The 12,053-nt window shown below is 51.6% G+C and overlaps 1 protein-coding gene across 1 annotated transcript; it reads left to right on the plus strand.

The window, feature by feature from the left end:
- Positions 1–2,481: 2,481 nt before the first annotated feature.
- On the plus strand, positions 2,482–4,335 carry GPR27 (G protein-coupled receptor 27). Its single transcript, XM_042880960.1, has one exon. It carries the CDS (start codon positions 2,482–2,484, stop codon positions 3,622–3,624), a length of 1,143 nt encoding a protein of 380 aa, XP_042736894.1. The 3' UTR covers positions 3,625–4,335.
- Positions 4,336–12,053: the final 7,718 nt, after the last annotated feature.

Raw genomic sequence — 12,053 nt, forward strand, 5'->3', positions numbered from 1 at the left:
TAAAGCATTGATACAGGTTGCCCAGGGAAGTGGTGTGGTCACCATCCCTGGAGGTGCTAGAGAACTGTGGAGATGTGGCACACGGAGGGACACAGGGACATGGTCAGTGGGGATGGATTGGGGATGGACTCAGGAATCACAGAGATCTTCTCCAACTTTAATGGTTCTATCATTCCTCAATTACTATACCTGAAAACTTGTCCTTGCCTGAATTGCATGTGATGGCAAAATCATTGTGGCTGACTGCTCCCACCTACTCCACTTCCCAGCAGTGTCTCTGCTATGGCAGGAGCTCAGATTTTAACCTTCAGGCACATCCTGACATTTCCTGCTTCCCTTGGATCACCCAGGAGATAACACTTTGGTTGCTGCTGCAGTGGTGCCAAGGACACGTGGTGAAGACACTGTGACTGTCCCTGCACTTCCTTCTGGCTTAAGCTCTCTCCAAGCTACAGGTGGAAGAAAGATGAGCTAGCAGTTTGCTGCGAGCCTGGCACAGCAGCCGTGAATTACAGCAGTGCCCAAGAAAGCTCAGCTGCGCTGGTGTGCATGCAGGGAAGCACAGAGGAGAGAAGAAGATGAGCTGCTGCCTTGCTCACAGAGCTCCCATAGCAGGTAAGGTTCCCTTTGGTCCCCCGTGTGCCCAGGGCCAACCAGTCCTGGGCTGCTGGCGGGGGCCCCAGTGCCCCAGGCACGAGATCCCCCCATGTCCCACAGAAAGCTGCTCCCGGTGCCAGCTGCCAAGAGGACACCACACACCCAGAGCTTGTCACCGCCCGCAGTGCCTGTGTGGGAGACTGCAGAGAGCACTGAGCAACCCGTGGGCAATCCTCTGTCACAGCACAACTCCAGTGCAAATGAGAAACCTAACTACTGCGAACAGCTCAGATGTGTTGGTAGAAAGCAAAAAGCAGCCTCAATTATCTGCCTTTTTGTGTGTGTGTGTGCTTCTAGAATTTCTTTGCACTCAATAAATACCAGATCCAAACCAGACTCACAGGCAACAGACACATTGCCCTCAACCACCCTTTGGGCTGAAGTCAGCTGTAGGCTCCACCAGTGTCCAAACACTACAGCTGCTCCGGATGTCTGAGGTCTGCATGCAGCCCCAGCTCAGATTTCTGACACTGCTCACAAAGCCCTGCTTGAAGGCTGCTCCACCAGAACCAGCATTTGGGGCTGATGCGGATAATTTATTTGCAATCGTTTCTGGAATAACACCGAATTTACTGATGGCTTTTAATCCTTTGAAAGGGATTTTGGATGCGTCCTTCATGAGAGCCATGATGGAAATTCAGCAGCAGCACAATAATTGCATTAGCATCTTCAGCATGCCCAGGGCCTTGCCCTAAATATCCTTCTTTTCTGCCTGTTTAGGTGCATCAGACCCCACACGTCAGGGCTCTGACTCGCAGAGGCGGCACTGTGTTCCCGCTGCGACGTGTGTCCATCAGCTCGCTGCAGAGCTGCACCCTCTGAAGCACTCCCTGCCCAGCGGGGACAACCGCAGCAACAGGCGGCATCTTCCCTCCGCGCACACACGGGGAGAGCTCCGGCACGGCCGTATCCAGCGGCAGCGCGCTGCTGACCGCGGCACGGCGAGGTACATCTCTGCCACACGGATACCCGCACGCTGCGGCTCTCAGCGGGCACGTCCGTGGGTGCGCACCCACCTGTGCCGCGCACGCACCTCCAGCCATGACTTCACCCCTCCGCCCCCACCTCTCCGAGGCCGCCGCGCAGCGGCACCGCACGGCCGTGCCTTCCCCTCCCGCACACCGCCAGCGGTTCGGCTCCGCGACGGACAGCGGGGCGGGGACAGGCGGCTCCGCTCCGGGTCGCGCTGCGGCAGCGAAACCTCCGCACCGCTCCGCGCCGCTGCGCGCTCTCCTCGGTCCCGCGCTCCGCAGGGGCCGGGCTGCGCGGGGGGCGGAGGCAGTTGAGGAGAGAGGGAGGGAAGGAAGGAAGGAAGAAAGGAGGGAGGGGGATTTACCCCATTGTCCTCGCCGGGAGCTGGGCAGAGCCGCCGCCGCTGTGCGCAGGCTCGGCCGGCCCCTCGCCCCGCGCGGCGGCGGAGCAGCTCGGCGGTGGTAAGGGGGGAGGGGGGTCCGCGCCGCTCCGCGCCTCGCCTCCGGAGCCCCTTCCTTCCTCCATCCCTCCATCCCTCCATCACTCCATCCCTCCCCTACATGGGGCGGCGGCGGCGCGGGGCGCGGCCCTAGCGGGGCGCGGAGCCGCATGGCCCGCGGGGAGTGCGGCGGCAGCGCCGCTCCTCGCCCGAGCGGCGGCGGCGGCGGCGGAGGGGGGAGAACGGCGGCGGCGGCGGGGATGGGGGTGCCGCGCGGCGCGGGTTGGGCGGCGGAAGGCGGCGGTGATGGCGGGGCCCGCGGCCCCGGAGCGCCACCGCTGCGCTGAGCCCCCGGGCCTGCCGCGAGGAGGAGGAGGAGGTGGAGGAGGAGGAGGAGGAGGAGGAAGGACCCGATGGCGAACAGCAGCGAGCTGGGGAGCAGCAGCAGCCCGCACCTGCCCAGCGCCGGCGGCCTGCTGAGCGCCTCCGGGCTGAAGCTGGCCACGCTGGGGCTGATCCTCTGCGTGAGCCTGGCAGGCAACGTGCTCTTCGCTTGGCTCATCCTCAAGGACCGACACCTGCACCGTGCCCCATACTACCTGCTGCTGGACCTCTGCTTGGCCGATGGGCTCCGCTCGCTGGCCTGCTTCCCCTTCGTCATGCTGTCGGTGCGCAGCGGGGCCGCCTGGCCCCACGGGCTGCTCAGCTGCAAGGTGCTGGCCTTCCTGGCCGTGCTCTTCTGCTTCCACGCCGCCTTCCTGCTCTTCTGCGTGGGGGTCACGCGCTACATGGCCATTGCCCACCACCGCTTCTATGCCAAGCGCATGACGGGCTGGACCTGCCTGGCTGTGGTGTGCATGGTGTGGACTCTCTCCATGGCCATGGCCTTCCCTCCCGTCTTCGATGTGGGCACCTACAAGTTCATCCGGGAGGAGGAGCAGTGCATCTTTGAGCACCGCTACGTCAAGGCCAACGACACGCTGGGCTTCATGCTCATGCTGGCGGCCGTCATCGCCGCCACCCACCTGGTCTACATCAAGCTGCTCTTCTTCATCCACGGCCACCGCAAAATGAAGCCGGCCCAGCTGGTCCCAGCCATCAGCCAGAACTGGACCTTCCATGGGCCGGGGGCCACGGGCCAGGCGGCGGCCAACTGGACGGCTGGCTTTGGTAGGGGACCCACGCCGCCCACCCTGGTGGGCATCAGGCAGGCCACCCACAGCCAGATCAAGAGGCTGCTGGTGCTGGAGGAGTTTAAAATGGAGAAAAGGCTCTGCAAGATGTTCTACATGATCACCTTGCTTTTCCTGCTCCTCTGGTCCCCCTACATTGTGGCCTGCTACCTGCGGGTCTTCATTAAGGCCAGCTCCATCCCCCAGGTGTACCTGACCACCTCTGTCTGGATGACATTTGCCCAGGCCGGGGTCAACCCCATCCTTTGCTTCATCTTCAACAAGGAGCTCAGGGTCTGCCTCCGAGCCCACTTCCCGTGCTGCCAAAGCATCCAGAGCACCCAGGGCACCATCCTGTGCGATCTCAAGAGCTTTGGGATGTAGGGGGGCTTCCTCAGCCTACAAAAAAGAAAGATGGATACCATTTTCCGTGTTTCTGCATATGATCTCAAGAAAGTGTGACCCGTGGGGGATGTACTGAGCCACCACCCGGCACCCAAACCTTAGGCTGTAAGAAGCTGTTTTATTTATTTTTCTATACTCTGCCTGTGCTCTCCAGAACATAACAGGTTGCTGTTTATGGAAACAGGTACTTGAGCAGAACACCCCCAAACCTTAGGCTGTACGAAGCTGTTTCTCTTTGTGATTATGTGGTTTTTAACAACAAAACAGGGCTCCAAGTTTCTGGTCTTGCTTCTAATGTTTCTAGACGTGATTCCAACAGATACGGATTAAGGCCATGATGTTTTCTTTTTTTTTTTTTCCTATTCCTGTCTGTTTTGATAAAGGCTTAACAATTTTACTCATGTAATATTTGATAAAAGCCAAGACAATTTTATACTAAAGTTATTTTTGATGACCTCAAGAGGTGTTGTTTTCTTATCATTTGATTTCAGTGAAGAACAAGAAGAGGACGTTCCTGGTGTGCTTTAGTGGAAGTCGGTTTTTGGTGGGAGCTGTGGGTTCATTCATTCTCAAATGGTTTGAGTATTTGAAGCAGTTACTTATAACTTTTGCCTGACATGCAAACAGTGTAGAACTAATTTCGATTTTCTCGTTGCACTATTTATTTGGTAATATTTCGGAACTATTTGTGAAATGTGATTTTAAAATACCAACTTTAAAACTAATCAACTATAGCAGTTTTTAAAAACCTAGATTGAAATTCATATTTTACTGCCTTTATAGGAAGTTATCTACAAACCTGGGTAACACTTGTACATTTTGACTGTTTTCTTTAATAAAATCTTGAAAACCTTGACTGTATGTAATTGTCTCAGAATGACAGCATTCTGCTTTGCTGACAAATAGCTTGTGTATCTGGAAGGTTGTATGTCTTGTGTCTGAGTAGATTTCACAGCCGAGGTCATTATGGACAAGCACAATCCTTACTTGCTGTTAGATCTCAATTTAGGTGTTTTTACCAATAAAAATGACTGATGCTATTTTTAAGGAGACTTAAGTTCATGATGGGCAACAGGTTCATGTAGCGCAATGGTAGAGCAGATGACTGCGAGGATCACTGATTTGAGTTGGAGAAGCAGTTCCTTAACGTGATGGCTTGGGTAACACTGGTCTCAAACTGCATTCTTAATGGGTAACTTAAACTTACTCAGCACAGCACATCCTAACTTGTTTCATTTAGAAAAACTTCTTTGGAAGTGCTGCAGCTGGCAGCACGATGGCAGGATCCTGATGTGACTCAGAGGAAGCTGCGTGCTTTCAGGTGTGTTGTGCAGCATTTAGCAAACATCAGTCAGCGCCACGCTGCTGCCTGTCGCACAATGACAGCAACAAGCTCCCTTTCCATAAAGAAATTATGCCTGAGCTGGAAGCAGCTCTGCAGTCAGAGGCTGTTAGCCATCAGCTGAGCAACGGCTGTAGTGTGGCTGTTAAGGACCCTGCTCCTGGGTAGGGTAGAACAAAGCAGGACTATTGCTTCCAGATCTGTTAGTGAAAGTGCATCTGGGTACAGCAGGAGCCCTGTCAGAACTTCAGGTGGTGGCAGAAGCTGGCTATCAGCACTGCTCATGTTTTCATCCTCAAGTGCCAGATCGTGGCTTAGTAAACCTGGATGAGTAATCCAGGTAGAGCTGTTATGAAGAGGAACGTGCAACGCATTGATGCTGTTACTAGTAATTGCATTCCAAATGTCCTTTGAGTGCCCGCTTTACTGTTCAGCTCTTTTTTACGGGATCCCAAATTGTTCAGAATCATCTCCTTAAAGTTTAAAAAATCTCTTGTGCAGATAAAGTATCTTTCTGGGGCCTAGAACTGTGATCTCCAACTGAAGTCCTGTGTTCTCATGCAGCCCAATTAAGAAACAGCCCATGTTTCCTCACTTAAGCTATTAAAAGTGTCAGATATTTTGGCATCCCAGCTATAAGTAGTGTGCTTATGATTCTATTTAAACCCCAGAGATAGGAGAGCTGTTATTTTAAAACAGCCCTAAAAGCTGCAAGGACCACATTTTTCTCTTCCAGGAAAATTAAGCACAGGTTGTGTAGTTGGTTGGATATACAGGGGGTGATGAATTGCCCTTAGGGGGGTTGGTCTGTTTGCTGTCTGCTGGATGGAACCGCCGCCTTGCTGTCACCACTGGTGGCAACCAGACCCATGGCAAAAAGATACAGAGAGATGTAGAATGGGTATCTCTACCATACCTTTTGCTTGCACAGAGACCTGTCAGGACTTCCCTTAGGACAGAATTGGTGCCTTTAAAAGTTAATTTGGTACCTGAGGTCCTTCTAATACCAGGCTGATGACGATCCTAGCTTCACCAGCACAAGGGAGAAGGAACTCCAGTAGCTTTAATTCAGGCTTTAGATGGGTGTTGAACAATACAGCTTCATTCCAGAGGGGGGGAAGGGGGTGAAACTAAGTATAAAAGGACAGATAGGTGGCAGAAAATGTAGCAGTGTTCAGTGACTAGCACTGCAAGTCCAGCCTGGGGCTGAGCATGCCAAGGAAATGTGCAGGCCAGAAAGGTCTGGGGGAGCACCAGGGGATGAGTATTCCTTCTGGAATGTGAGAACAGATAAGGAAGTTTCAAAAAACAAACAAAAACAACCAAGCTGAGCATCACCAAGGCACAGCATTAACACATTCTCACAGTGTCCTTCAGTCTGGATATGGGGAAAGTGGGTCACAGGGATTAACTGCTTTGGCCATGCCCAGAGAAGGGGAGTCAGAGGATGAAACCTGCTGTGAAGTGGAGGAATAAAGCAAAGGAGAATGGGCTGAGGCCTGGAAGTCTTCTCTGGTGCTGGTAGGACCCCTGAGGAACAGCTGTGAGCTCTGTGCCCTCGGCTGCCCATTGAACACCACTGCTCTGCTCTGCCTCAAAGTGCTAATGGACGGAGCTCAGCAGGAGCTGAGTGCAATAATTACCTCCTACGGCCACACGGGAAGCTATTGCAGCTCGTTGTGCAAGTGCTGGGCTCACGTGCAAAAACTCAGATGCTTTGAACCCGTTCCCATCCCCTCTAACCGCAATGCAAATCTATGGTGAGCTCAGTGGGCTGCACGGCAGCAGGGCACTCACCTCTCCCACCTAGCTGTGCTCAGTAAACGTGCAGATCAAACCCTTTCCACAACAGGACATTTGTGATGGTTTCATATTCTCTGGGCAACAGGAGTCGGCATCACGTGAAATGCCATCATCATCCCCCCTGGAGACTCTCCACTGTCTGTCTCAGAGCTCACAGCACGCTTGCTGTTGCATGGCTGTGGTAAAGAGTTGCAGTTGCTGTGGCAGCTGTGCTGCACTGGGAAATCTTACTGCTGCTGGCATCTTCCCTCACTCCCCAAATATTTAACACATTCATTGCAAGCGTTCCCAGCAGAAATCTTGCTATGCTGTGTCAGTGGAGGTTTTAGCACAAATTTCTATATCAGGGCAGCGTGAAAAGTGACACTGATCTGAAATCTCAGCAAGTACTGCCTTATGGGCATCTCTGCCTCGCAGCACTCAGAGCCTGTGAATACTGCAGGGTGCCTCTGTTGTTCAGCTTTGGAAAGTTTGCTGGGAAGAGCCGAAATATTTAACTCGTGCGTATTACATTGATGTGTGAAGGTCTCACATTTGGTGGTGGAGGTGAGTGGGGGACATGTAGCCCGTGGGCTCTTGCTGTTTGCTCTGACAGCGCCAAGTCTGCACCAAGGAAGACAAAACTGCCTCCCAGAACAGCGTGAAGTCAGTTGCCTTGAGGAAAAGGGCAGGAATTTGGCTTATTCCTATAGCAGAAATTCTTCCCTGGGGCTCTACCTGGCTGTGATACAGCTCCACCTCCGGCAGGCTGCTCTGCCATATGCTGCAGGACTGCCCCAGGACACACCGAGCTCAGCTCAGAGCTGGCGCTGTCCCTCCTTTCCAAGCAAAGGATGCTCAGCATTGGGCTGGATCTCTGCCACCTGCCCACATGGTTACAAACAGTTACGTTTCCCGTTGCGGTGCTGGTATTTGCTCAGAGTTGCCTGCAAAGCACCCAGCAGAGCAGTGGCTCGGGCAGCGATACACACCTACAGGCAGAACACGATGCCAGGTGGCTCAAGGCTCTCATCAACTTATGCTGCAGAGGAGGGATTCTGTGACATCAGAATATCCCAGAAACCGTACAACATAGCTGTATCTCAAACCAAAGTGAGATAATAAACACAGCAAGGGGGCTGTTTTCTAATAGATCTTTCCTATGATCCCCCCCTACGATTTTTAGCACAGCTTCTTTCATAGTTGCTCAAGAACTGCAAAGGCTACAATCAGCCACTGCAATAGGAACCAGGAAGCATCTCCTATGCTGGGTGCTGGTACACGCAGGAATATCGTAACATACACAGCAACCACAGCAGCAGAGCCATCAAAGAGAGACCATCTCTGAAGGAGTTCTCCTAAAGCTAGCATAGAATGCCAGGATGGGGCTGATAGAAGCCTTGCCCCAACACCTTCCCGTGCTGGTGCCCTCGATCGATGCTATGTCATTGATAGAGCCTCACACAGTCCTCACTCAGCTGTTAACTGTAGAGTTGGTGACTGAGGGCTGAATTTTCAGTGGGCCTTTTGCACCACTCTGCCTTTCCCTAGAGCTGATGCTGAACATCCCTGAGCCCATTTTCACTTGGCCCATGTCACTGGCTGCTCCAAGCCTTGGTGTTATATCTGAAAAAATGATTAATTATTCTGGCTCACCTTTGTAAAGCCCAGAACCACTGAAGGCCAGAGCAAACCTTTATCACAGGCAAACAATTGCTGACTATAGAAGCTTTCATCACTCAGCTTTAAAGTCAAGCTAAGCCTTTAATGCGAGCTGTTGCATTTCTGTATTTCTATTCATGTTTAATGACCTCAACACTTGCACTGTGCCTTTGATCTCATGAGTCACGCATGGTCTGACTGTGGATGCATTTATTGGAAGGCCACTTTCTTCAACACTGTGTTTTTCGCCTCTGCTATGACCAGGTTGATGCCGCAGAGCACTTTGTGTAGGAGGCTTTCAAGTTCAAAGCGAGTCTTGCAAGGACACAGGGAACTGTGAAGTCCTGGCTAATTTTAGGCACTCATCAGTGCTGATAGAGTAGGCAGCAATCAGGCGATCACCCAGCGAAGAGACACCCCTCCTAAAGCATTATTTACTGGTGTGCCATTAAAAAATGCAGTCCTATGTTTGTGGAAGGATGATTAATCATTGGAACAAGTCATCCAGGGAAGGAAGGGTGCTCCATCTGTGAGCAGCGGCAGCCCATGTGCCCACCCACAGCCAGCAGCCACACTGTGCCCAGGGTTCTGCCTAAGTGCCTGGGGTGGCAAAAACCAGGAGCACTTGTACACAGCACCACATCCCGTCTGTCTGAAAGCAATGTGTTCCTTTCTTTCACTGCCTGACAATACCCATTATCACTCCTTACCCATTATCACTCCTTATAAACACCAGTGCAGCTCTCGGAAAATTCAGCAGAGATAGAGCCAAAAGGGCTTTGCCATTTAAAAAAATATCCAGAAGGGGGAAACACAGGCAGAATTAGAAGTGGAGCAGAAGTCTGGGTGCTTTCTGACAGTGAGAGAAAGAGGGATGATTTAGTGAAATACAACCTCCCTCCATGAAACCGCTCAATCTGCTCCCATCTGTCACCGGGGAGCTGAAGGAGGCAGTGAGCAACCCGGTAGCTGGGTGAATCAGTGGGGCTCTCCTGCTCGCCCCCCCCCCTCCATGGGCCCCATACACAGCACTGCACAGCCAAATTCAGCTAGGCAGAGGACATCTGGGTGCAGAGGATGGCAGCTGAGCATACGATGTACAGTCAGACCAAGGGGAATGTGGGCGCCCAAGTCAAGGAGCTGACAAGGCAGCGTGAAGCCATGGTGTGATATCACCTCTGGGCATGGAGGTGTGCCCACTTTGTCCCTGTAGATCCCAAACACTCAGAGGACAACGTTTCCTTACTCTATGCTTACACAATCTCTGTCTGAGCAAAAGTGCTGATGTAAGCCAGCCCCAGGTCACCAAAAGCTCTGTTGCAACGCGTAAAGGTCTGTTTGAGACTTCAGGGAGTTCAGAGGAACCAGAGTGGAGGGTGAAATGATGACAACACAGCAGCCAAAAAGCTCCGCCATTGTACCAAGAGGGCTCAGGGACCCTCCTGGTAAGGCTTCATCCATGTAAGTAGGAAAAAAAAAAAAAAAAAAGGAGACAAGAAAATCTCCTTTTTGTGCTGAGAAAGAGCCCACAAATACCCACATGATGAACAACAAAGCATACTCACATTTGCAAGAGAAGTAAGCAGGGCTTGGTTCTGCTCACTTTCCTTTAGGAAATTGTAGGTGATTTTCTCTACGTCTGACATGCATTAAGCTCATCTCCATTCCTGTGCTCACAGCATTGATCAGTAACAGCTGTACCCCCGCTGTTTTGGCATTTCATTTCTATCTAATAGAGAGAGGCACATTGATTTTGCCGTTATCAAAATCCCCTTGTATTTGCACAGCCTTTTCTCCTCCTGCAATTTTCTAATTCCTTCTGGAAAACATGTTACACATTGTCAAGATCAAATTCCTGAGACATCTTGTTTAAATCAAGGGACTCTCAGCACCTTCTGTTTCTTTTGAATATCCATCTGTGCAGTAATAACAAATCAGAGTGCTGCTGGAGTGGGAGGGTGTCCACAAGGACCCAGGGCTGCACTCTGCTCACTGGGGCTGCACAGCATCAGGGCTCATTGTGCTGACAGTGCAGATCAGCAAAGGGCCTCTTTGCTGGGCACATGATGAGATCTCACATGGTGCAGCCACAAAACAACAACAAGCCCAAGGATTCCAACCCACCTTCATAGTAGCATGAGTAAAATCCAGATACCCCATTTCACATACCTTATAGCAGCCCCACACAGTACAGGCTGTTTTTCCAGCTCTCCAGCTCACCTAGATGACCCCCAGCCTTGTACTAACTTTAGCTCCTCATGCACAACCCAGGCCTTGGCTAGGGCAAACACCTGCTCAGATCTCAGCCCCACTGACCAAGCAGCTAAGAGAATTTGTTACACACCACCACCTACACCCAAAGACTTTGTAAGGCTTTCAAAAGGGGCATTTCCCAGTGAGGGATTATATGCAGGAGAGTGCAGACAAGGCCACACTCCAGCTGGGCTTTGTGCTGCTCCCCATCCCTCAGGCTCACAGGTGCTGCCTGCCCTGCAAAGCACCTTGCCTCACCCACCTAATTAGCAAGAAATCAAATTAAGGCAGCAGCTCGTTATGTTTTGCAGCATCCTTTCTTACAATGGCTTTTTGCTAAGCCAAAATCTGGTGATAAACAGGGAACTTCTCTCAGCTTGAAGTGACAGCATCGTTATTCTGTAACATGCCTGTAATATCAATATTAATACAACATTAAAAATTAATGCACATATTTGTATTATTAATAATATTTCTCCAATATTAATAAAACTGCACTCAGCATTAGCATGGATCTCCCAGGTAGAGAGGATGAAGGAGAGCACTACAGCCAGAAGCTGATGCAGACCAGCCTGCAGTTGCTGCAGGGTCACAGCAGTGGCAGCCAGGAGCAGGGCTGAGAGCTGCTGCTGTGATCCATTCTGACCATGTGCTTTGTGGGGATGAATGGAGTAAGAGATGGGGACACACACACATCTGGGCTGCTTCTGTGTTCCTTCCTAAAAATGGAAGCCCAGGGAGAACCTGAGAAGGTCTTAGTGGGTAAAGATCAGTGCTGGCATCAGGACATGAGCCCTGGGCTTGGGCTGCTCTGAGCCAGAAAGGTGCAATGCCATCCCTCCAGTCTCTCCAAATCTATTTTTCTAATGCCAAAGCAGTAGTTCCAGTGGCTGCTTGCTGCTTCCAGAGGGCCGTGGGGGCAAGTGCCTGGTGAATGCACTGGGACATGTGTCCTCTCAGCAGTACAGGTGTTTGCTTTAGTGTCGCATGCTAGTTGCTCCATCCCACCATCACCACCAGCAAAGGCTCTGATTGTTGGAAGATGAGCAGCTTCCCCTTCCCAGAGGCAGCATACGTTTGCATGTCTGAGAGCAGAAATGTGTGAACCTCACACAAACTATCAGAATTCCATCTCTAGAGCCACAAGTAAGCATGGAGTTGCATGGTACTCCATAGAGAACCTACCAACTGCATGTCTGACAGGCTGAAGGCTTTGAGGCATGTGCAAAGACAAACCTCTCACATTAACTCCTCCAACATTCCCCATCCTCCACCTCCCAGAGCACAGCTTGGTTGTGATAACAGGGATGCGATCACAGGGTACACTGAATAAAAACTGAAAACCACAATGACAAAATAATGTTATAAT

This window comes from Lagopus leucura, unplaced genomic scaffold (genome assembly GCF_019238085.1).
Source record: "Lagopus leucura isolate 7727_CA_CO unplaced genomic scaffold, USGS_WTPT01 Super-Scaffold_100028, whole genome shotgun sequence".
Classification (NCBI taxonomy): Eukaryota; Metazoa; Chordata; class Aves; order Galliformes; family Phasianidae; genus Lagopus; species Lagopus leucura.